Source organism: Saccopteryx leptura, chromosome 3, assembly GCF_036850995.1.
Source record: "Saccopteryx leptura isolate mSacLep1 chromosome 3, mSacLep1_pri_phased_curated, whole genome shotgun sequence".
NCBI lineage: Eukaryota > Metazoa > Chordata > Mammalia > Chiroptera > Emballonuridae > Saccopteryx > Saccopteryx leptura.
This window is the reverse complement of record NC_089505.1, coordinates 87,207,065-87,232,595: the sequence shown is the minus strand read 5'-3', so window position 1 is coordinate 87,232,595 and position 25,531 is coordinate 87,207,065. Positions and strand designations below refer to the sequence as shown.

Below are 25,531 nucleotides of genomic sequence, written 5' to 3'. Positions count from 1 at the left end.
ATGTGCTTGTGGGTGCTGGTAAAGTCCAAAGTTCAGGGGGGAGGCCGGAAATGCCCACAAGGCTAATGTTGCAATCTTGAGTCCAAAGGCAGAATTCCTCCCTTTTATGGGGACCACAGTCTTTTTTCGTAAGGTCTTCAACTGATTGGATGAGGCCCACCCACATTAGGGAGGGCAATCTGCTTTACTCAGTCTATTGATTTAAATGTTAACCACATCTAGAAATACCTTTACAGCAATATCGAGACGGGTGTTTGATCAAACAACTGGCACCATACCCTAGCCAAGCTAACACATAAAATTAACCACCATACCTGCTTAACATCGTTCAACATGTGCTTCTCACCGAGACACTTGCGAATGTGGTGAGAGCCTCGTTTCTCATGGCCTATTTGGGAACTGCTGGCTGGACCGCAAGAGGGGTGCCCTGGGGACGTGACTCAATCCTGCTAGAAGAGTGTACCAGCCTGTTCTGCCCTCAGCCTCTCAGCCTGATAGAGGGTTTTCCATCATTTCTCTCACTTCTGTCCTTAAGTCACCTAGAGGTAACTCAGTGCCCCCTGCCCGTGACAGTCCTCCAGCTCTTTGAAGCCGATTTTTTTTTTTTTTTGGTATTTTTCTGAAGTTGGAAACGGGGAGGCAGATAGACTCCCGCATGTGCCCAACAGGGATCCACCCGGCATGCTCACCTGGGGGGCGATGCTCTGCCCCTCTGAGGCGTTGCTCTGTTGCATTCAGAGCCATTCTAGCACCTGAGGCAGAGGCCACAGAGCCATCCTTAGCACCCGGGCCATCTTTGCTCCAATGGGGCCTCTGCTGCGGGAGGGGAAGAGAGAGACAGAGAGGAAGGAGAGGGGGAGGGGTGGAGAAGCAGATGGGCGCTTCTCCTGTGTGCCCTGGCCGGGAATCGAACCTGGGACTCCTGCACACCAGGCCGACGCTCTACCACTGAGCCAACCGGCCAGGGCCTTGAAGCCGATTTTTATGTTCCTCTCCTTTCCACAAATCTTCTCTTCCCAGGCTCCATTGGGCCGAGCCTTGCCCTCTGACCAGGTCAGAGGAATGGTTCTTTGGGCCATTCCTCATGAGCCAGAACCTTCCAGAACCCTCCTCACAGGCCAGCTGTCAGGTGTGCTTCATGTTTAGGGCATCCTGCTGCCAAGCCCTGGTAGCATCCTCCAGCCCCTGCCCGCCCCCCAATCTGTGATCTGCACAAACTATAAGCAACTCTGTTCTTTACAAGAAAAGCAGCTGTTCTCTACCTGGACTGTGGACTTCATGAAGTCATCGACCTAGTTTATGTTTGCTAAGCTCTTGAAGCATCATCTATGGCTGTGTGTCTCCACTTCCCTCCCCGTGGGGACCCTCACCTTGCCACTGGGGAGAACGAGGAGTTTGAAAGTGGGGAGGAGATGGAAAAGAGGAAAGGCCACACTTGCTTAATCCTTGATGTCTAGTTATGTCACAAAGCCAGGAAATAACTGGAAGGGGATTGTAACACAAAGCACTCCAACAGCCAGGACAAATGAATGTGTTACAAAGTGGAAACTGGGCCACAGTGCCTGGGAAGGTCCAGGTGGGGCTTGAAGGTGGGGAAATATTGGAGGCAGTTCAAGTGGCCACCCCAGAGGCAGACACAGCAAGGTCCTGGCTGAGGAGGCAGACAGAGGACCCTGGAGGCACAAGTCCCACTGAGTGACACCTCCACTGACCCTTCACCCACCTGTCACAGAGAGTCACTGTGGGTCTGTGTCTCAATCCCAGACAGTCAATGTGAAGAGGGAACAGGTCTCCCCTGAGGTCAGCCCCAGGAGGCTGAAGTCAGGAGAAGACTCCATGTTGGGGCAGCTGAAACGCAGTCGCAGGAAAGGGAAAGCAGCAGGACAGCCGGGTGGACCCTCTGGAGTGACGCGCTGGCCAGGCACTCCTGTGCCACCATGGCCGAGCCTTGCCCTCTGACCAGGTCAGTGGTTACAGAGGGAGGGGATTGGAACCCAGCTGTCCTTGGCTTCCAGCTCAGGGTCCTACTCAGGAAATGGGCTGGGTGGAGGCATGGATGCAAACCACGTGCCACCCACTGACTCCAAGGACCTTGTGGGTTCTGTTCTTCCTGCCTGTGGCTTCAGCTGGCCCTAGCATATTTTTTTTGGGTGGTGGTGCAGAGGGAGGCAGGGTCACAATTTCTTTCTTTTTTTTTTTTTTTTTTTTTTTTTTTACAGAGGCAGAGATAGACAGGAACAGACAGACAGGAACGGAGAGAGATGAGAAGCATCAATCATCAGTTTCTCGTTGCGCGTTGCGACTTCTTAGTTGTTCAATGATTGCTTTCTCACATGTGCCTTGACCGCGGGCCTTCAGCAGACTGAGTAACCCCCTGCTGGAGCCAGCGACCTTGGGTCTAAGCTGGTGAGCTCTTTGCTCAAGCCAGATGAGCCCGCGCTCAAGCTGGCGACCTCGGGGTCTCGAACCTGGGTCCTTCCACATCCCAGTCCGAAGCTCTATCCACTGCGCCACCACCTGGTCAGGCGGGTCACAATTTCTTGAGGGGACCTTTTGGAGTGTGGAGGGTTGCTATCAAGAGCTGCCAGTTTTGTTTTTTTTTGCTTTAAGATTTTATTTATTCAAGCTCTAGCTGGTTGGCTCAGCGGTAGAGTGTCTGCCTGGCGTGTGGATGTCCCCAGTTCAATTCTGGATCCAGGCACACAAGAGAAGCGCCCATCTGCTTTTCCACCTCTCCCCCTTCTCTCCCTCCCTGCCTCTCCCTCCCTTCCTCCCTCCCTCTCTCTCTCTCTCTCTCTCTCTCCCCTCCTCCTCCTCCTCTCATCCTCCTCCTCCTTCCCCCACAGTTATGGCTCCATTGTTGAGCAACTTGGCCCCAGACACTGAGGATGGGTCCATGGCCTTGCTTCAAGAGCTGAAATAGCTTGGTTATGGAGCAACAGCCCTAGATGGGCAGAGCGTCGCCCTCTAGGGAGTTTGCTGGGTGGAGACCATGTGGGTGTCTGTGTCTCTGCCTCCCAGCATCTCACTTAATAAAAAAGATAAAATAAAAGATTTTATTTATTGATTTTACGGGGGGGGGGACGAGAAATATTAACTCATAGATGCTTCACTTTTGCTGTTTATTGGTTGCTTGTCATATGTACCTTGAGACCTGGCAAACCAAGGGTTTCAAACTGATGACCTCAGTGCTCCAGGTCTAGGCTCTATCCACAGCAACCACCACAAGCCAGACAAGAGCTGCCAGTTTTTAGAACCTTTCGTCTGGGCCTCAGTTTAGTAAAGGAGACATAGCTCTGAGGTGACTTCCCTTCCTGCTAATCCTGTGTTCTTTCACAAATTCTGAGTGACTCACCGTGATTTTGCCTGGTTATCCAGGGTTGCTTCCCTTCAGCCCAAAGACAAATACAGGCAAACACCGTATGCAAATAGACGGGTTTTGTTTACACTATCAATCCAGGAGCTATTTCTGCAGGGAAAAAAAAAAATTATCCCAGGTGGATTTCCAGAGAGGTAGCCTAGGACTTGGGGTCAGGTATCCGGCGTTCCCTCTCTACGCCGCCGGGTGTACTTTTGCATAATGTAAATACAATCAGTGGGACCGCCCCCGGAACCCCTCACGCAGGCCTACGGGGAGCCTTCGAGGAAGCAGCCGAGGATCGGGTGCGCTGCCGAGACTGCCGGCAGAGGGCGCCCGCGGCTCCCGGGTCTCTTGACCGGCCAAGGGGAGGAGCGACGAGACCTCGCGAGAGTTTCGCGCCGCCCGCATTGGCGGCCAGCATGGCGGACACTGTCCCGCTGCAAAAGCGGGGTCCCTTACGTTCCTCGTGGGCGCGGGCCCGCAAGGCCCGGCCTCAGCTCATCCTCAGCCGCCGGCCCCGCTGCCGGCTCCGGGTCCTGCGCTGGTGCGGCCGAAGGCGCCTGCGGCGGCGGCTGCTGCAGGCTCAAGCGGCCGATGCGGACTGGCGGGAGGGCGGCTGCCTGGCGCCGCGCGCGGCTGCGGTCGTGAGGCCCAAGACAGCGGCCCCCAGCCGGCCTCCCAGCCCTCCGACGAGCCCGACTTCCGACGAAGACCCCATCCAGGGTTGCTCCGCGAGCCTCCCCATCCCGCCACTGCGGCCGGCCGGCCCGGGCCGCGGGGTGCTGCTGCTGCCGGTGGAGCGGGTGAGTCGCCCCGAGAGCCCGGAGGACAGAGAGGGAGGGCGGAGACGCGGCCCCGGTGGGGGAGACTGTTTCCCCTCCTCGGGTTTTCTTGGCGATGGTGCCGAGCAGAGGCTAAGAAGCACTTTGCCGAGGCTTATCTAGGCCTTCAGACTTTAACAGTAGTGATTATAGTAACATCGCATTTGCTGGGTGCTGAGTAATAAAAAGTGTTCAAGTGTTTTGGGTGTATGAGCCCATTTAATAGTCCCAGCTCTCGTAGAGTCATTACCGCTATTACTGTGTTTACAGAGGAAGGAACGGAGGTTTAGCTTAGGTATCTTGCCAAAAGGAACACGGCAGAGCTAGGATCTGAACCCCCGCAGCCTGATTGCAAGGCTCCTGGTCTGGGAGGTCCCCCTCCAGGGCAGGAGGGAAGAGAAAACTCAGGAACGCAGAGACTTGGTAGGCAGTGGGCAGGATGGGGAGCCATGAGGACAGCAGGGTGTGTCGTGCCTCCCTCCCCGCCTCTTTGTTTTTTATGCGTCTGTAGCTGATATTATGTCAGAAACATTTTAAGTACCTGATAGTCCTTAGAGTTTAAGATAATGTATTCTCTTATTTAGAAACCTGTCACTTTTTGATATGTGAATAGCAATTAAGGTTTTAGAAGATTTCAGTCATTACTAACAGGATCTGTAATGTTGTTACTTCCTTTCTTTTCTTTTCCCGGCTGGCTAGGGTTTTACTTTTAGCGGGATTTGCCGGCTGACTTGCCTGTATGGCCAGGTGCAGGTGTTTGGTTTTACCATTAGCCAAGGCCAGCCTCCCCAAGACGTCTTCTCTACCTACACCCACTCTCGCCTCACTATCAACGCAGTTCCTTACTCTATGCCTGCGAAGAGCAAGAGGGAGATGAAGAAGGAAGCCCGAACCTTGCTCAAAGCTCATCTTAACCAGGGTAATGAAGAAAAGAACAGGAGAATTTACTGAGACAATGCACTATATACTAAGGCTAATAACCTTTAGATGTGTGTACTATGGCCTAGACCAGTGGTCAGCAAACTCACTAGTCAACAGAGCCAAATATCAACAGTACAGAGATTGAAATTTCTTTTGAGAGCCAAATTTTTTAAACTTAAACTATACAAGTAGGTACATTGTTATTAACTTAATTAGGGTGCTCCTAAGCTGGCCTTTGCATCGCATGCTATTAGGTCACATGTGGCTCGTGAGCCCTGGTTTGCTGACCACTGGCCTAGACAGTGTACACTTGACTGTCTCTTTAAACCCTCACAGAGGTCCTGAGAAGGAAACCATTTCACTGTTTTACAGATGAGAAAAGTTGGCCCTGGCCGGTTGGCTCAGCGGTAGAGCGTCGGCCTAGCGTGCGGAGGACCCGGGTTCGATTCCGGCCAGGGCACACAGGAGAAGCGCCCATTTGCTTCTCCACCCCTCCGCCGCGCTTTCCTCTCTGTCTCTCTCTTCCCCTCCCGCAGCCAAGGCTCCATTGGAGCAAAAATGGCCCGGGCGCTGGGGATGGCTCTGTGGCCTCTGCCTCAGGCGCTAGAGTGGCTCTGGTCGCAACATGGTGACGCCCAGGATGGGCAGAGCATCGCCCCATGGTGGGCGTGCTGGGTGGATCCCGGTCGGGCGCATGCGGGAGTCTGTCAGACTGTCTCTCCCTGTTTCCAGCTTCAGAAAAATGAAAAGGAAAAAAAAAAAAGAGAAAAGTTGCCCAAGGCCACCCAGGGAGTCAGTAGCAAACCTGAACTGACTTCTCAGCACAGGTGCGATCCTATTATGCAGGGTGGCCTCCTGAAAGAGACTCTCAAACTTGATTCCTACCCTCAAAAAGTTTACAGTTCAGTCGAGGAACTGGTTATCCTAAGGGGCATGAAGTTTAATGGAGTTACTCTTTGTAAGGTAGTTTAGTTTTCTCTTTACAGATGACAGAAGTTGGTTGATGAAGAATTTTTCTCCTCTGTGTTCCATCGTGATGCTGGAAAATCTGAAAACCTCCACCGTAAACTTCATAAATAGCCACCCAGGTTTATCTAATGTTTTCCTGCAAGAGGTAAACCAGTTTTTGTTCAGAGTTTTGCTAATTCCTTTCACCAAAACGGTGACATGCAGTGACTGTGTGGGGTGACCCTTCGGAAATCAGACTGTCTTGTGCTGGATGTCCTATAGGTTGTAATACATGTGTACATAACAATAGTCTGTATAGAAAGGTGTATCATGAAAAATGTCTCTTACCCCCCCCCCCCTTAGTTTCATTCCTCAGAAGAAGCCATCATTTCATTGATTATATGCCTTTGGCATTTTTTTTTTTAATTTTTTTTTTTTTTTCAGAGACAGATTGAGAGTCAGAGAGAGAAAGAGGGACAGACAGGGAAGGAGAGAGATGAGAAGCATCAATCATTAGTTTTTCGTTGTGGCACTTTAGTTGTTCATTGATTGCTTTCTCATATGTGCCTTGACCGTGGGGCTACAGCAGACCAAGTGACCCCTTGCTCAAGCCAGCAACCCTGGGTCCAAGCTGGTGAGCTTTGCTCAAACCAAATGAGCCCATGCTCAAGCTGGCGACCTCAGGGTCTTGAACCTGGGGTCCAACACACTATCCGCTGCACCACCACCTGGTCAGGCGGCATTTTGTTTTTAAATGGTTATCTTTGTATCTCGACTTATTAACCTCAGACAGTGTTAAGTTTTCTCTAAATCGTGAACAATTTAGATGTACTTACACTTTTTCCCATCTCTCCCTTTTCTCACATATATGTTTTGCTGGCTGTGTTACTAATTTTTAAAGTCAGGTTGTCACTATAATTGCCTCCCATGGGCTAATAAATTGAATCTAATCCATAAGATTGTTAGACAGCCTGACCAGGCGGTGGCGCAGTGGATAGAGCGTCAGACTGGGATGCGAAGGAGCCAGGTTCAAGACCCTGAGGTCACCAGCTTGGACCCAGGGTTTCTGGCTTGAGCAAGGGGTTACTCAGTCTGCTGTAGCCCCACGGTTAAGGCACATATGAGAAAGCAATCAATGAGCAACTAAAGTGCCACAACGAAAAACTGATGATTGATGTTTCTCATCTTTCTGTGTTACTGTCTGCCCCTATCTGTCCCTCTCTCTGACTCTCGCTCTGTCTCTGTAAAAAAAAAAAGATTATTAGACAGACTGGATGGGGAGGTATGAGGAAGAATCCAGGACAAACTAGGCTTTGGAGTTGCCATTAACCGGGATGAGCACAACTACAGGAGGGGATGTAGACGTGTGAACCTTGAGATGCCTGTTAGATGTTGAGAGTTGAGTTCAGAGAAGAGGTTGGAAATGTAAATTTGGGAGCCTTCAGCTGAAGAGGGTTCCGAAGGCCTTGAGGTGGGACAGTAGCACTGAGGGAGTTGATACAGGTAGAAACCAGAAGGTTCAAGGTCTGAGCACCGAGGCGTGCCTGAGAACTGGGCTCCCTGAGACAGAAGGTGTGGTCAGTGATGCCTGCTCCATTGTTTTCTGGACTCCAGAGTTGCTGATAGGAAGTCTTAATGCCCGGCGGATGGACTCCCATTCCCTTTGTGACGTCTTTATTTTTATTTATTTTTTTTTTTTTATTAAAATTTTTTATTTATTCATTTTAGAGAGGAGAGGGAGAGACACAGAGAGAGAGAGAGAGAGGAGAGACAGAGAGAGAGAAGGGGGAGGAGCTGGAAGCATCAACTCCCATATGTGCCTTGACCAGGCAAGCCCAAGGTTTCGAACCGGCGACCTCAGCATTTCCAGGTCGATGCTTTATCTACTGCGCCACCACAGGTCAGGCGTGACGTCTTTATTTTGAGAGTCAGTGAGTTGTGATCCTGGGTGGGTTTCTTCCTTGATCCTCTTCCACACAGTGGCCTTATTCCATGAATGTCTCACGTGCTTTCTCCATCCCTCAGGCGGTTTTCCTGCCTTGTCTGGGCAGGAAAGGTGAAAACAAATGCACCCTGTTGGAATTCGTGGGCCTGCCTTCCACATCCTTTCAACTCTGTCTGTATATATTTCTGGTCTTTTTTGCTTTGTTTTGGGGTGTTGGCTTGGCTATTTCAAGTCGCCAGGCTGCCCTGTGACTGGGATCTTCTGCATTTTTCTTCTGGCAGTCACTTTTCAATTTCCGCACATTCTCTGTTTCCCTGGATGTCCTGCAGAGCTGATGGCCACTCATACATACATGCTTGAAAACAGACGTTGGGTGACTTTAGGCAGACAGCTGACAAGCCTTGCTGAAGTGTTGGATGTGGCGGGGGTGAGAAAAGGAGGCGTCAAGTTTATCTTTTGTAGCGTACAACTGGATGAGGCTTATAAATTTAGAACTTAAGGGAAGAAAGGGTGCATTTGTTTTCACCTTTCCTAAAAGTTTGCGTTGTTAATTTCAGAGCCCCACTTTCCAGATTGGCTCTGAGTATTTCGCCCTGAGGTCTATTGGCATCAGAAAAGAGAAGAAAAAAAACGGGCTGCGTTTAACCGAAAGTTTCCTTTCTGCCTTGGAAGAGTTAGTCAGCGTCTCCTGTGGTAAGTGACAGGTTGATAAATTAGAGTGTTTTCTGCTAGAGTCTCAGAGGATTCCTGGGTATGATTAGAATCCTAAAGAAGATAGCTAAAAAAAAAAGAAGGAGGCTAATGCTAGGGTTGCTGTTTGTCTCATCTCCAGAGGAAGTAGATGGCTGCTCTGTCATTCTGGTTTGTGGAGCTCAGGACGTTGGAAAGTCAACATTTAATAGATACCTGATTAACCAGTTGTTAAATAGGTAAGTGAGTTTTTTGTTTTTGTTTTGACTTGTTAGATTTGGGGCATGAAGTAGGAGTTTTGATTTAAGAAACTGGGTGGGAATGCCTCTTGACTTCTAAGAAGGGATTATTTATAACTGTACCAAGCAGCTCAGTTGAGTGATGATGTGGGCTGTTCCACTGTGTTCTGGAGTAAGGTGACAGTGTCCTGGGTGTACTGATCTTGCCTGTCAGTGAGCTTGTAGGAGGGGTCACTTGGTCTCAGAATGTGTCTTTGTCCATACCCTGAGATTCAGAGTAGGGGTAAATTCTGCTGTCTTTTAAAGGTAAGATTTAGGGTAAGATCAAGTTGTACCACGTTATGAACGGACACTGTGACCCCATCACATGTTCTCTACTTTTTTTTTTTTTTTTAAGTGAGAGCATGGGAGGCAGAGAGACAGACTTCCACATGCTCCCTGACCGGGATTTACCTGGAAAGCCCACTAGGGGGCGATGCTCTACCCATCTTGGGTGTTGCTCTGTTGCTCAGCAACGGAGCTATTTTAGCATCTAAGGCAGAGACCCCACAGAGCCATCCTTAGCACCCAAGGCCAACCAGCTCTAACCAATCGAGCCATGGCTGCAGGTGTAGGGCGGGGCATTGAGAAGCAGTTGGTCACTTCTGTGTGCCCAGATTGGGAATCTAACCTGGGACTTCCACACACCAGGCTGACGTTCTACAGTTGAGCCAATGGTCAGGGCCTCTACATGTTTTGTTTTGTTTTGAATATGAATTGAGCATTCCACTGACCAGTCTGTCTAGGATGAATTATGACTGTATCAGATAAAATCTTTTTTTTTAAGGAGAGAGGGAATGAGAGAGAGAGAGAGACAGGAAGGACATCAGACTGCTCCTGTATGTTCCCTAACCGGGGAATCAAACTAGCAACCTCTGTGCTCTGGGACAGTGCTCCAACCAACCGAGCTGTCCCACCAGGGCTGAATTTTTATTGATTTTTAGAGAGACAGAGTGGGGAGGGGGAAAGGAAGCATTCATTTGTTGTTCCACTCAGTCGTACATAAAATATTTAAGATCTGTTTTATCCTTTCAACATTGTAATGCTAGTTAAGATTTTCTTTTAATCTTTCAGTATTTCCTGTGTTGACTATTTGGAATGTGATCTTGGACAGACAGAGTTTACTCCTCCAGGTTGCATTTCTTTACTTAATATTACAGAACCAGTACTAGGTATGTATTACGTATTTCTTAAATGTCTTGGTGTTATAAAAATGCGAGAGTAATGCTATCTTACAAAAACTCAGAGAATAGGCCCTGGCCGGTTGGCTCAGTCGTAGAGCGTCAGCCTGGTGTGTGGAAGTCTTGGGTTCAATTCCCGGCCAGGGCACACAGGAGAAGCGCCCATCTGCTTCTCCACTCTTCCCCCTCTCCTTTCTTTTTTTTTTTTTTTTTTTCCTGAAGCTGGAAACAGGGAGAGACAGTCAGACAGACTCCCGCATGCGCCTGACCGGGATCCACCCGGCACGCCCACCATGGGGCGACGCTCTGCCCACCAGGGGGCGATGCTCTGCCCATCCTGGGCGTCGCCATGTTGCGACCAGAGCCACTCTAGCGCCTGAGGCAGAGGCCACAGAGCCATCCCCAGCGCCCGGGCCATCTTTGCTCCAATGGAGCCTTGGCTGCGGGAGGGGAAGAGAGAGACAGAGAGGAAAGCGCGGCGGAGGGGTGGAGAAGCAAATGGGCACTTCTCCTGTGTGCCCTGGCCGGGAATCGAACCCGGGTCCTCCGCACGCTAGGCCGACGCTCTACCGCTGAGCCAACCGGCCAGGGCCCCCTCTCCTTTCTTAAATTTTATTTATTTATTATTATTGTGTTTTTTTATACAGAGACAGAGAGTCAGAGAGAGGGATAGATAGGGACAGACAGACAGGAACAGAGAGAGATGAGAAGCACCAATCATCAGTTATTCGTTTTGATACCTTAGTTGTTTATTTTTTTATTTTTTTTTATTTTTTATTTTTTAAATGTCTTCTGGTAGATCTTTTTCTTTTTGGATTTTGTGTATTCATTTTTTTGAGAGAGGAGACAGACAGAGAGAAGGGGTGGGAGGAGCAGAAAGCATCAACTCCCATATGTGCCTTGACCAGGCAAGCCTGGGGTTTTGAACCTGCGACCTCAGCATTCCAGGTTGACAGTTTTACCCACTGTGCCACTGCAGGTCAGGCTTAGTTGTTTATTGATTGCTTTCTCATATGTGCCTTGACCGCGGGCCTTCAGCAGACGGAGTAACCCCTTGCTCAAGCCATCAACCTTGGGTCCAAGCTGGTGAGCTTTTTTTTTGCTCAAACCAGATGAGTTCACGCTCAAGCTGGTGACCTTGGGGTCTCAAACCTGGGTCTTCCGCATCCCAATCTGATGCTCTATCCACTATGCCACCACCTGGTCAGGCCCCCTTCTCCTTTCTTTCTGTCTCTCTCTTCCCCTCCCTCAGCCAAAGCTCCATTGGAGCAAAGTTGGCCCGGGCGCTGAGGATGGATCCATGGCCTCCACCTTAGGCTCTAGAATGGCTCCATTTGCAATGGAGCAATGCCCCAAATGGGCAGAGTATCGTCCCCTGGTGGGCATGCTGGGTGGATCCTGGTCAGGTGCATGCGGGAGTCTGTCTGACTGTCTCCCCGCTTCTCACTTCAGAAAAATACAAACAAAAAAACCCCCAAAAAACTCAGAATATAATATTATAAGATATAAATGTGAAGCTCCCTCTACCAGACTCATGGTATTCTTGTAACTGTTTCTCCAGCCTCCAGAAATTAAAAAACAAACTGTGACACTTTCCAGGATTCCATTTTAGTAAATAGAATTATTATCCATTTTATTATATGTAAACTATCAATAGAAACACAACTTTACAGCCTGGTCTGTACTGGCGCAGTGGATAAAGCATTGACTTGCAACACTGAGGTTGCTGATTTGAAACCTCGGGCTTTCCTGGTCAAGGCAGGCATGAAAAGTAACTACTACAAATTGCTGCTTCCTACCCCTCTCCTCTCCCCCCCCCATTCTCTCTGCCTCTCTCCCTTTCCCTTCTTTCTAAAATCAATAAAATAAGAAAATTTAAAAAAAAAACACTTTTCTTTAATAGTAACATCTTAACACTGTATAATGATGTAAACCATGTAATTTTAGGGATCTTTTTTTCCTCCAGGGATTCTTATTTATTTATTTTTTATAACTTTTAGAGAAATGGAGGAGAGAGAAACATTGATTTGTTGTTCCCTTACCCATGCGGTCCCTGGTTGATTCTTGTGTGTGCCCTGACTAGGGCTCGAACCTGCAACTGTGGTGTTTCAGGACAGTGTTCTCTAACTAACTGAGGTACCCGGCCAGGGCCTTCTGATTTTTCTTATATTACTTTTATGCTATTTGTGACATATCTCTGAAGTTGTTGCTAAACCCAGTGTCCTAAAGATTTTCTGTATTGTTCTCTTCTACGACATTTGTAAGTTTTAGCTCTAATATTTAGGTCTTTGATCTCCAGCCTTCCAGTCCTCCCGCAAAGAGAAAGGTTTACTTCTCAGGCAGCCACACAAGTGACCAGAGGAAGCTTAAATCAGCCTCCCCGGTCCAGGATTTCAGTCGGTTAAGGGGAACAAGTATGCGAAAACTCTGGTGGAACAATTTTTTTTATTGATTTTAGAGGGAGAGAAGCATCGATTTTCTGATCATCTTTTTTTTTTTTTTTTTTTGTATTTTTCTGAAGTTGGAAACAGGGAGGCAGTTAGACAGACTCCCGCATGCGCCCGACCGGGATCCACCCAGCATGCCCACCAGGGGGCGATGCTCTGCCCATCTGGGGCGTTGCTCTATTGCAACCAGAGCCATTCTAGTGCCTGAGGCAGAGGCCACAGAGCCATCCCCAGCGCCCCGGCCATCTTTGCTCCAATGGAGCCTTGGCTGCGGGAGGGAAAGAGAGAGAGAGGAAGGAGAGGGGGAGGGGTGGAGAAGCAGATGGGCGCTTCTCCTGTATGCCCTGGCTGGTAATCGAACCCAGGACTCCTGCACGCCAGGCTGACGCTCTACCACTGCCAACTGGCCAGGGCCTCTGATCATCTTTATGCATTCATTGGTTGACTCTTGTATGTGCCCTGGCTGGGGATTGAATCCATCACCTTGGTGTATTGGGATGATGCTTTAACCAACTGAGCTACCCAGCCAGGGCAGGGGCAAGTTTTAATTTGAGGAACTTCCCATTTGTGGCGAGGGGCTTTAGCACCACATCTTTCTGGACAGTGGACCCTTTGCTTCTAAAAGGGTTCCATTGTCAGCTTCCAACATGGCTCAGTTCTTTGGTTCTGGGAGGGGATGACTTTGGTTCCGGATGCAGCTGGAGGTCAGGGTCCTCTCTGCGCTCGCTTCAGCTGCATGATTTGTGGTTTTGGTCTGTTGTCTCTGATTGGATCCATTTTTGAATAAATTTCTCTGTATGATTTAAGGAAAGGATCCAACTTTTATCATTTTAAGATTTTATATAGGCCCTGGCCAGTTGGCTCAGTGGTAGAGCGTCGGCCTGGTGTGCAGAAGTCCCGGGTTCGATTCCCGGCCAGGGCACACAGGAGAAGCGCCCATCTGCTTCTCCACCCCTCCCCCTCTCCTTCCTCTCTGTCTCTCTCTTCCCCTCCTGCAGCCAAGGCTCCATTGGAGCAAAGATGGCCCGGGCGCTGAGGATGGCTCTGTGGCCTCTGCCTCAGGCTCTAGAATGGCTCTGGTTGCAACAGAGCAACGCCCCAAATGGGCAGAGCATCGCTCCCTGGTGGGCATGCCTGGTGGATCCCGGTCCGGCACATGCGGGAGTCTGATTGCCTCCCTGTTTCCAACTTCAGAAAAATAAAAAATGGAAAAAAAAATTTTATTTATTGATTGTACAGGAAGAAATGGGGAAGTGGGGAGTGAGAAGTATCAGCTCATAGTTGCTTCACTGTAGTTGTTCATGGATTGCTTGTCATATGTGCCTTGACGGCAAGTCCAGGGTTTTAATCCGGTGACCTCAGCATTCCAGGTTGACACTGTCCATTGCGCCACCACAGGCCAGGCAATTACAGTCTTTCTAGGAAGGTCAGAGTTGGCTCAGGCCGGACAGCTCCTTAATATTTCAATGGGTATTTCTACAAACAAGGATAGTACAGCCTGACCTGTGGTGGCGCAGTGGATAAAGCGTCGACCTGGAAATGCTGAGGTCGCTGGTTCGAAACCCTGGGCTTGCCTGGTCAAGGCACATATGGGAGTTGATGATTCCAGCTCCTCCCCCTTCTCTCTCTCTGTCTCTCCTCTCTCTCTGTCTCTCCCTCTCCTCTCTAAAATAAATAAAATAAAATAAAAAGATAGTACATAACCATAACACAACCACCCAGAACAGGGCGGTAATGTTGCTCCAGTACTGTTACTTAAGTTTTGTCCATTGTCCCAGTCATCTGTGTGGGCCCGGTATGTCGTTACACAGCTTTAGTGCCCTTCGGTCTGGAACAGTTAGTTCCTCCCACATCGCTTACCTTTTGTGATGATGGCAGTTTTGGAGAGTACATATAGACTGTCTCTAGTGACTATATCTAGAGGTGATGCTGTGTTCCCAGGGCGTCCTGTGACAGAGACATTAGCCTCATGTTCCCTGTGCTTGCTCGGCTGAGCACGCTTTGGCCAGGTACTCCACTCCAGCTGTGACCAGGTGTGCTCTTTCCTCCTGGGTGCCATCGCTGCTCGCTCGCCTCCTCAGGTGGACAGATCCCTTTGGTAGGCAGAGCCAGGAAATGCACGCATGTGTGAAACTGCACACGCCATATACAGGGGGTTCTCGGGTTACAACAGTCTAGACATACGACATTTCGAGTTTACAATGCTCACTCCTGTAAAAACTTAAAAAAAAAAAAAAAGAGAAGCGAGTGTTTTGGCTTACGCCCATTAGCGTCATACTTACGGACTATGGGGGCGAATTAGTTTTGTTGCACACAGTAGAAGAATATGCTGTAACGCAGTATGAGTGAGGGAGTTGGCAGCACCCAGTACACCATTTTGGACTGTTGAAAGTGCAAGTGTTCTGTTTGTGTTAGGCTAGGGTGTGTTTCAACTTACACCAAAATTTGGGTTATGTTACGCATAAGAATGGAACTGCTGTAACCCGAGGATTCGCTGTATGGTTTTTGTTTTTTTGTGTTTTTTTTTCCTACAGAGAGAGGGATAGACAGGGACAGACAGACAGGAACAGAGAGATGAGAAGCATCAATCATTAGTTTCTCATTGCGCATTGTGACCCCTTAGTTGTTCATTGATTGCTTTCTCATATGTGCCTTGACCACGGGCCTTCAGCAGACTGAGTAACCCCTTGCTGGAGCCAGTGACCTTGAGTCCAAGCTGGTGAGTTTTGCTCAAATCAGATGAGCCCGTGCTCAAGCTGGCGACCTCGAGGTCTCGAACCTGGGTCCTTCCGCATCCCAGTCCGATACTCTATCCACTGCGCCACCGCCTGGTCAGGTGGATTTGCTGTATGTTTAAGTGGATACATATGTGCATGCACACACACCTGTGTCTCCTGTTTATTAAGATTTATGCCCCTGGTTGGTTGGCTCAGTGGTAAGAGCCTCGGCCTGGTGTGTAGAAGTCTTGGGTTCGATTCCCGGCCAGGGCACACAGGAGAAGCGCCCATCTGCTTCTCCACCCTTCCCCCTCTCCTTCCTCTCTGTCTGTCTCCTTCCCTCCCACAGCCAAGGCTCCATTGGAGCAAAGTTGGCCCAGGCACTGAGGATGGCTCTATGGCCTCTGCCTCAGGCGCTAGAATGGCTCTGGTTGCAACAGAGCAACGCCCCAGATGGGCAGAGTATCGCCCCCTTGTGGCCATGCCTGGTGGATCCCGGTCAGGCGCATGCAGGAGTGTCTGACTGCCTCCCTGTTTCCAACTTCAGAAAAATACAAAAAAAAAAAGATTTATGCGTTTGCATTGATTGTTCCACTCGCTCTGACACCCAGGGCTCGCTCTCTCGTTAAGCCATTCCCCTTCTTTGTTTGCAAGTCAAGTCCCTTCTTTGATGTAGGAACCCTGGCTGCGGTTATTTTCAGTGTCTATATGTTGTTGCTCAGTCCCTTTGTGTGTGTTCAATGCCTTGATCACACGGACCACTTTCTTGGCCATGGATCACAACCTGAGGGGAGTCTCACTAGCTCTGTCCTGGGTGGCCTTGCCCCAGCCACATTGACCAAGACCTTCGCCCTGTCTACTATGTGGTCACAAGGTCCTGGGTACCCGGCCGCTGAGCACTCTGGCCTGGCTGCAGCCAGACGACGTGCACAGTGGCCCGGGCTGATCAGACTGGTGATGTGATTAGGGAGTGTGAGCTCCAGAGGGGACTCTGCTGCCTGAGTGCAAGCCCAGCCGATACATACCTGCTTGGATGTGTGACCTTGGTCTAGTCCATCTCTCTCCGTTTCCTCGTCAGTGAAAACGAGGGTGATGATACTACATACTTCATGGGGTTTTTACGGAAATTAAAGACTATATGTAACACGCCTAAAACGTAGTGCTGTATTCCAACAAGAGATTGCTGTTGTTATTCATCGCTCCTTTACCAGAACGTCAGCCCTACAAGGATGAATGAGTCCAGCATGTAATAGGTGTAAATGTTTATTGAATGAATGGTCTTTTTAGGACATAATTGGGGCTAATTGTTCAGGGGACAGTGAGCATGTCTTTATATTAATATGAAACTTAAGAGTTCTGGAAGTGGGAACACGTCTGTCTGTTCCTGATGGTAGGATGGTCTCATATTTCCTAAGGATCTTTGTCAGAGGTGATGGCTGACCTCTCCACCTTGTAAGTAGTCATGGATTTGTCACTTTTATCTCTCTCTCAGGACCACCTTTCACCCACCAGCGGACACCACAGAAAATGGTCTATTTTGGGAAATCTTCTTGTAAAAGCAACTATGAGAATTACATTGAGATCATAAAGTACGTCTTCGGCTCCTACAAGAGAGAGGCTCCTCTTATCGTCAACACAATGGGCTGGGTGACAGGTAAGCCCCCAGAGGAATGTCCAGCGGCAAGGGACGGACGTGGAGTCAGCTCGTGGCTGTAGGCACTGGCCGGAGCCCGTGTTTAGGAGATCCTTCTGGTTGATGATTGCTCTGTCTGGGAATAAGCGGCTGGTTTCCCGTGGGAACACTCACAGCCCATGTCGTCCCCTTCCTCGCAGATGAAGGGCTTCTGCTGCTCGTGGATCTGATCCGCCTGCTGTCTCCCAGCCACGTGGTCCAGCTCAGCTCCGGCCGCTCTAAGTTCATGCCGAATCTCACCCCTGACTACGTGGACGACACCGACGGCCTGTACACGAGGAGCAAGTCCAAGGTCAGAAACAGGGGCTTCCTTCTGCCAGAGTTTGCAGACAGTCTGGAGTTTGGCGACGAGGACAAGGAGAGTCCAGTGTCCTTTACTGGACATCAGCTGATCTGCGTCCAGACGGACTTTGCCTTTAGAAAAACTCCAAGAAATAGGTAAAGAAACTATCATGGCTGAAGGGTTAAGTTATTTTTCAGTTTATCAAGGCCTTCTGTCCTCAATTCCTTTTTTTTTTTTTTTTTTTAATTTTTTAAAAATGGATTTCTGAGGGATGTCAGTTCGTTTTTGCACTTACTGGTGCATTCCCTGGTTGCATCCCTGCTCAGGGGTCGAACTTGCAACTTTGACATATTGGGATGGAGCACTAACCAACTGAGCTACCTAGGCCCGGGCTGTCCTCAATTCCCAAGAGCAGTAAGTCCTCTAAGACATCGGAGCTCTAGCTCAGCTGTAATGCATGAAGGAGAGTCAGCAGTGTCCCGGGTGAAGCAGCCAGCGAGGTCTCCAGCTCAGGTCACCAGGAGCTGTGATGTGAAGGTGTCTTGCCGCTTTGCGTCTTCCCCGGGCTTTATAGAAAGGCGGGCTGTGCGGAGACTCAGGCGTGAATGTGAGCTGCATAGTGACAAGTGTACTGTTTCTGAGTGGGGGTGGGCCTGTAGGGGGAAGTCCCTACTCACCTCCTGCCGATTTCCTTTTCAGAGAGTCGCATAACAGAGTTTTCCGTGACTTGGCTGTGTTAGCTTACCTTGGCCAGCTGCAGCCCGCGGCGCCGAAACCACTGCAGCCCCTGAATGGTCTGACACCCTACCAGGTAGGACCTGAACTTGTGCGGGCATCAGCTGTACCTAGCGAATACTTCTGTGGGTTCCTGCGTGCCGAGCACTTCTGTTGTACAGCTCTTCTCTCATTTCATCCTCAGAACCATCCTCCCGTGTGGGTTCGGTGACTGTTCCCATTCTGCAGGTGGGAGGCTGAGTCTTCCAGCAGAAGGGGCAGAGCTGGCCTCAGACCTGGGCAGTCCGCCTCCAAGGTCCATCCTCTTAATGCCGTGTGGTGCGGTGTGGTGCTGGGCACAGCTCTCGTGCTGGTTAACGGTGTCTGCCTAGCCCCAGAGCTGACCGTGGGATTGAACCCAGCAGTCTGGTTCCAGAACTTTCACTTCTGAGCCATGTGTGACTCTGTTTGTCATCTGCAGCATGGAGATGGTACCAACCTGGTAGAATGGTGGCACCTGGCCGCCAGCGAGTATCCTTAGAGCTTGGCATGTTGCTGTTCAAAGTCATATCTAGCACCAAAGTATTTGCATCTTGGAATCCAAGCTCTAAGAATTATTCTGGGAAGAAACCACCTTAATATTAGGATTACAGGTGGTGGGAGAATAAACAAGCAATAAGCAGCATTTTCTTTTTAGTGAGAGACAGGCAGGAAGGGAGAGAGATGAGAAGCATCGATTCTTCGTTGTGACACCTTAGTTATTCATTGATTGCTTTCTCATATGTGCCTTGACGGGGGGCTCCAGCAGAGTGAGTGACCCCTTGCTCAAGCCAGCGACTTTGAGCTCAAGCCGGCGACCTCGGAGTTTTGAACCTGGGTCCTCAGCCTCCCAGGCTGATGCTCTATCCACTGCGCCACTGCCTGGTCAGGCTTAATTCAATATGTTACATAGGAAGTGAGCTGCAGCTTTTCTCACTGATGTAATTTGACTTTCTTGCAGTAGAGGCGTCTGAATGGGGTCTTCACAGTCACCTGTGACTGTTAACTCCTGTAGGATATCTACAAACTTGTGTTTTGTGTGTCCCTTTTAGACAAGAAAGTTCCAGGTATTAAGTTTAGATTTCTAGCACATAGTAATGGTACACAGAACTTGGTGTAAATTTCTTAGGTTCTCTGTAGTAAAGCAGTAAAACTCTGAGCACATGCTGGTTGGTGTTTCCATTCTGTCCAGATACTTTTTGGTAGACAGTTTGGCAGACATAACTAGCTAGCAGGCTAGTCAGCTGATAAAAATTAAAAGTAGTTTTCAGTTAGAATTAATAGAAGGAGGTGGGGTATTTAAGGGGGTTATTTATATGGTTACGGAAGAAAATCTGACTTAGGGTAGTGAACACACGATAGATTACGTATCATAGAATTGTATACTTGAAACCTATGTAATTTTATTTACCAGTGTCACCTAAAAAATTGAATAATAATAAAAAAAGAATTTCTAGAAAGACGCACGTTTGTTTTCTAGGTTCCTTTCAATGCCGTCGCCCTCCGGGTTATTCACGCTGATGTCGCGCCTACCCATATCCTGTATGCTCTGAATGCCAGCTGGATCGGCCTCTGCAAGATCCTGGATGATGTCAGAGGATATGTGAATGGACCTATCCTGCTCGCCCAGACTCCAATCTGTGATTGTTTGGGGTTTGGTGAGTGAGAGAGAAATGTGTCTATAAATTTACCCACTTCTTTGGCTGTTGATAGCTGGTCTTGACCGGGTAGCTGCCGGCCCCAGGGGTCCGAGAGCGTCTCTCTCTCGGCACAGTGGGCCTTGGGCTGGAGGGCAGGAAGGAAGCAGCTCTCTCTCTGCTCCTGCCGCTCCCCTAAATCTGGGGTTCCTGAGCTTCCTTCTCACTTGGCATGTTTTCCCACCATCTCACCCACTGCTGGGGCTTGAAGTCCATCTTTTTTTTTTTTTGAGTGAGATGAGGGGAGATGGACAGACTTCTGCTTGTGCCCCAACTGGGATACACCCGGCAGCCCCCATCTGGGGTCAATATTCTGCCCATTACAGGCTGATGTTTGAATCAACCAAGTTGTCTTTAATGCCTGAGGCTGATACTTGGCCCAATGGACCCATCTTCAGTGCCTAGGGCCGACACTCTAACCAATTGAGCCACTGGCTACAAGAGGGGAAGAGGGAGAGAAGGGGGAGAGGGAGGTGAAGAGAAGCAGAAGGTCACTTCTCTTCTTCCCTGACTGGGGATCGAAACCAGGACGTCCATATGCCTGGCTGACGTTCTGTCCACTGAGCCAACCGTCCAGGGCCTTGAAGTCCATCTTTATGCTGACTTCCCATAGGATCTGTCCAGCCCCATCGTGCATCTAAGTTCCAGGCCCAAGCTCCCCGTGCACCTCTCTGCTGGACAGCTCCCTGGCATCTAGGTCTTAGTCCAAAACTGAGGTCCTGATGTTCTCCCCACATCCCCTTCTCCCATCCCACACTCCTGTTCACTTGGGTCCTTCAAATGGACCTTCAGGACTCATGAGGTATATAAATGTCAGTGAATGTTTCTGGACAGTGACCTAAAATTAGCAAAATTCTTAAATAATTATAAATTTCTGACTTAACAATACTGTACTTAAAAGCGTTTCCAGCCTGACCAGGCAGTGGTGCAGTGGATAGAGCATCGGACTGGGATGCTGAGGACCCAGGTTCGAGACCCCGAGGTCGCCAGCTTGAGCGCAGGCTCATCTGGTTTGAGCAAAAGCTCACCAGCTTGGACCCAAGGTCACTGGCTCAAGCAAGGGGTTACTCGGTCTGCTGAAGGCCCACGGTCAAGGCACATGAGAAAACAATCAATGAACAACTAAGGTGTTGCAATGCGCAACGAAAAACTAATGATTGATGCTTCTCATCTGTTCGTTCCTGTCTGTCCCTCTCTCTGACTCTATCTCTGTAAAAAAAAATAGTAATAATAAGAAAATAAAATAAAAATTAAAAACAAAAAAGCATTTCCAGAGAAATGTCACTTTGCCCAGACCATGAAGGAACTGGTGGTGGGAAAAGTTGAGTCTTTTCTGTGGCCACCCTCCCCCCCCCCCCCCCCCCGCCTCTCACCTGTGTGTGCCGGAGGCGAGACGGACAGGACTCTGGTGTGGAGACCGCTTGGGTGCCCCACAGCTGAGCGAGAAGTATATCAAGTCTTTCCACACTCACTCCATCTCTTACTGCTTTGTATTTTCAAAGTAAAACCCCATTGAAATAGAAACTTATATTACAAGAGTTTTTTGTAGTTCGGCGTGGCAGGGAGGTTGGAGAGCTCTCAGAAAGGGGGATCTGTATATTCTGTGCGTCCTCCAGGAGTGTGTCGGGGGATCGACATGGAGAAGAGGCTGTTCCACATCCTCACGCCCGTGCCTCCAGAGGAGCTGAGGACCGTGAACTGCCTGCTTGTCGGAGCCATTTCTATCCCACGGTGTGTCCTCAAGAACCAGGTGAGCGTGGTCCCCAGGGCCACACTGGAGGAGCAAGGCCGTGGGCCCAGCAGAGTCATTAGGCAGGTTATTGTTGGGGACACTTACACGACATCGAGGCTGCAGGATCCCGAGGCCCGAGGCAGGGCCTGACCTCCCTTGCTCATGGCCGGGAGTCCCAGGGGAGAGCCGTTCTGCCAGGAGGCGCAGTGGGGGAAGGGGGCAGCGGTGGCCTCCCCGGGATCCCCCTCCTGGGGCAGCAGGGGAAGAGGCAGCACGGCCTCCCCAGGATCCCCCTCCTGGGGCAGCAGGGGGAGGGGCAGCACGGCCTCCCCAGGATCCCCCTCCTGGGGCAAGAAGGTGGGCCTCAGGTGCACCCACAGAAAGGTCGTGCTGGCCAAAGGCGTCTCTGTGGCCCCAGAGCCAATTGCAGAGCCTGTGCGTGGCCTGGCTGTTCCTCTCCTCCTTCCCCACTGGTGTGAGAGGGAGACGCCCACACTTCCCACATGTGCTGGTGGAGGTGTCTGGAGCTGACCAGAAGGAGGCGTCTCCTGTGCCTGAGCCCAGCCGTCCGGGGCCCCGTGAGGGACAGGGAAGGGGACCGCACTAAGGCCCGCTTTCAGCCCTGTCTCCTGCAGAGACAGACTGGGCGGGTTGGAGGTGTGTCCATGCAGCCTCTCTGTTTCCATTGCAGCATGGGCACGAGGGGATGATCCCTTACGTCACGACAGATTATAATCTTGGCATTCCTGGATCATCAGAGGAGATCGGAGCAAGAGAAACTGAGGCAACACCTAAAGAGAAAGAGAAACAACACCCAAAAGCTAAATTCTACCGAAAATCAAACTGATGTTTTTAATAAGGGAAGGACCGCTTCACAAGTGAAGGAAGCTTGACTTTGCAGCCTGACGTCTGCTGCCAGGGCGCCCTACGGAGCAGTGTGTCCTGCACAGCTCGTGGGAGTTTGTAGCACACTTCAGTCCCTTCTTAGAGCTACGTGACCCAGTTTTGCCCTGGTCCGCAGTTTGGTTCATCCTGTGTGATTTAAAGCAGCAGGAAAAAGAGTACGCCGTTGACACAAAGAATATGGTTGATTCCTACAAAAGTTCTTCAAGCACCTGGTGGTTGAAATCTGGATGAAAAGAGGGAGACTAGGGCCACAAAAATGTACCAAGGGGTAAGGCAGGCGGGGTCCAAGCATAACAGGACGCGACGCGGACACGCACTTTGGCCCTCGCCCCATGGTGGCCGGGGGTCGGGGACCCTCTGATGAGGTCTGCCTGGGGCTGGTTGCAGCCTCCCTGATCTGCGTGATGCTATCCAGCTTCTCTTTCATTCCCGTGGGCCAAGTGTTAAAAGATCTTGTTTAGTCTTTAATTTTCATCCAGGTTTAACAAATGAAAGTCTGGACCTAGGTTTGTCCCAATTGACTTCTCATCTGAGACTGAAGAGAAGGCCGGGGCAAAGAGCAGCTCTCGCGAGAAAGGCCCCTCCTGCCTTTGGTGGCTGGGCCTGAACTTGTATATCTGGTCAGTTCTGCGCCATGTGCACTTTCTCCTGGGCTGGAAGAAGCTGGTGGTGCCGCCACTCGCCCAGCTGGCTTTAGGGGAAAACGATGGGTATCTGCTCTTCCTCTTCCTGGTGGTTAGGATTCCGTATCCTCCAGGGTTGGAGTGGTTTTGGTGCGCAGGCGTGCCGTTTCTGTGCTGAGGTGCTTACTGAGGCAGCAGTTAACGCAGGTATCCGCATTTCAGCCTCCTGGCCGGTTCTGGTGAAGGAGGGTGCCAGGGTGTGCAGGTTTTAACATCCGATTTTACATTACTGATGATCACCGTCTTGAAGTACTCAGCATCTCAGACCCACAGCATGTGGTTCTCACAGGCTGCCTCCTCACCCCAGAGTGAATGTTCATGTTCTAGAGACCAGTGAAGGTCTAACTGCTTAGTTGCCTTGTATTTGTATTTAAGTTGACCTTGTACATGTCCTTCTGTCTTGGCCTTGCAAAGAATTTTGAGACAATCTGCCACTGCCAGCTTTTTGCCCCCTTCCCTGGTTCCTTGTCTCTTTATAATAATATTCACCGTAGGTCGTTAGCAGCGAGTCTCAGAATAAAAGTGCAGCCCTTTCCCTGTCACTTGCCTTTTCCTCACCTTCAGGCTGCCTGTTAGCCTAACCTGCTGGCTGTTAAAGCTGCATTTCCTGTCCTCATCTGGGAAGGAAACTAATGTCGCCACTAGAGGGAGTTGTCAGCCAAGATCAGAGGGCCAGATCTGGAGTTGGCGGCAGAGCCTGTATGGGCCTTTCTCCAGCGTTGTGGAGGGCCTGGTGATGGGGCTCTGTGTCGACTAAGACTGGCAGCTGTACCCTGAACCTTGGGTGGCCATTTGATTATCCGTGTCAATGGTTTGGGCTTGTTATTTCTACAGTCTGTTGTGGTTCAAGAGCAAGAATGGGTCTGCATTGGAGTTATTCTAAATCTTTTGTGTCATTTTCAAAGAACTGCATACTTATTTCAAGAAAATTAAAGAAATATGTGATTTAGAATGTGGAACTCCTGAGTCACCAATTTTGTGATTCCTTACAGTTATTTGAAGGTTCCTTCTCCAGAAAAGATGGCAATGAAAGTAAATGACAAAATTTTTAATTCTAGAGCTCATTTTATCTTACAAACAGAAGCAGTTCAGTTTTTCCCTCCTAGGCCTGGGGGTAAGAATCGGTGTGCCTTCTGCGGCCCCGGCCCGGAAACAGGACTGGTGGAAGGGACGAGGGACAGTGAGCTGGCCCTTTTCAGGTGCTTTGGATTATGATTTTCAGGAAATCAGAATCTAGAACAGGCTTGCGGGAGTGGACAGCAGGGGTGGAGAGGGGCCCAGCCACGCAGAGAGCCTGGCCTCCTGAACTGGGATCCTTTGACGGTATGGGGACCAAGTGACATGGGTACAAAGTTTCTTTTGTACCAAATGTTGAATTTTTAAAAAATTGATTGGTAGAAATTATTTTTTAGATTTGCATGTCCCAGGGTAGTTAGTGGGTTAGACAGCAAGCTTGAACGTTGGAGCCCTGAGTTCACACCCTGGATGGACCGCTGACAAGCAGTGTGGTTGTGAGAGAGACATTCACCTGCACCTGCGCCCACTTTGGGACAGGATGAAAGCGCTTCCTGGCATCCCCGCCTGCGCAGTGGCAGTGCGACAGGCTCGGCTGTAAGAGGTGGAGCCATGACTTAGTGGGCTCCCGTCTCCAGTTAGACAGCCAACCCCTAGAGCAGGGGTCCCCAAACTATGGCCCGCGGGCTGCATGCGGCCCCCTGAGGCCATTTATCCGCCCCCGCCGCACTTCCGGAAGGGGCACCTCTTTCATTGGTGGTCAGTGAGAGGAGCATATTGAACATCTCATTAGCCAAAAGCAGGCCCATAGTTCCCATTGAAATACAGGTCAGTTTGTTGGTTTAAATTTACTTGTTCTTTATTTTAAATATTGTATTTGTTCCCGTTTTGTTTTTTTACTTTAAAATAAGATATGTGCAGTGTGCATAGGGATTTGTTCATAGTTTTTTTTATAGTCCGGCCCTCCAACGGTCTGAGGGACAGTGAACTGGCCCCCTGTGTAAAAAGTTTGGGGACCCCTGCCCTAGAGGGCCGGGACCAGGATCAAATGGTTCACGGTCATGCTGGGATAAAGCAGAAAGTCAAATGCTGGAATCTGAAACTGTCTTACCTGTCCCACCTCTGGGCAGGTTCACCTGAAAACCATTCTTCCTGCTGAGGGTCCAGCTAAAGAGCTCCAGGGTCCCTGGGTCCCACAGTTCTTATTCCTGGCAGCTTTTCCTAAGCCTGTATGTAATGCTTTTGAGCTTGAACAGCTCACACATGTAGAAGATGATCCTTGAGCCCATCACGGCCAATGGGCTGGTCTCTGGTAATGCCGTGGTGCTGGCTTGTCTGGTGTTTTTCTAAGTCATGTGTTTTGTTTTTACAATGTTGGTGTCCTCCATGTGTGGTTTTTCTGTCCAGCCCTTTTCACTTAACATTGTTTTCTGTGCCATTAAATGTTTTTGAGAATGTGAA

The 25,531-nt window shown here is 49.9% G+C and overlaps 2 protein-coding genes across 2 annotated transcripts in view; one reads left to right on the top strand and one right to left on the bottom strand.

Annotated features, from left to right (window-relative positions):
* The window catches only part of TAS1R1 (taste 1 receptor member 1), a 9,444-nt gene extending 5,662 nt beyond the window's left edge, over positions 1-3,782 (bottom strand). Inside the window, 4 exon segments of the mRNA XM_066372621.1 lie at positions 1,371-1,377; positions 1,724-1,814; positions 1,817-1,848; positions 3,622-3,782. Coding sequence (XP_066228718.1) covers positions 1,371-1,377; positions 1,724-1,814; positions 1,817-1,848; positions 3,622-3,782 — 291 coding nt within the window.
* NOL9 (nucleolar protein 9) lies at positions 3,764-25,531 on the top strand. The gene is made up of 12 exons (XM_066374915.1): positions 3,764-4,164; positions 4,882-5,101; positions 6,090-6,217; positions 8,554-8,689; positions 8,829-8,925; positions 10,039-10,136; positions 16,802-16,963; positions 17,143-17,440; positions 17,985-18,096; positions 19,519-19,696; positions 21,352-21,485; positions 22,159-25,531. The coding sequence occupies exons 1-12, from the start codon at positions 3,781-3,783 to the stop codon at positions 22,312-22,314; spliced, it is 2,103 nt and encodes a 700-aa protein (XP_066231012.1). The 5' UTR covers positions 3,764-3,780; the 3' UTR covers positions 22,315-25,531.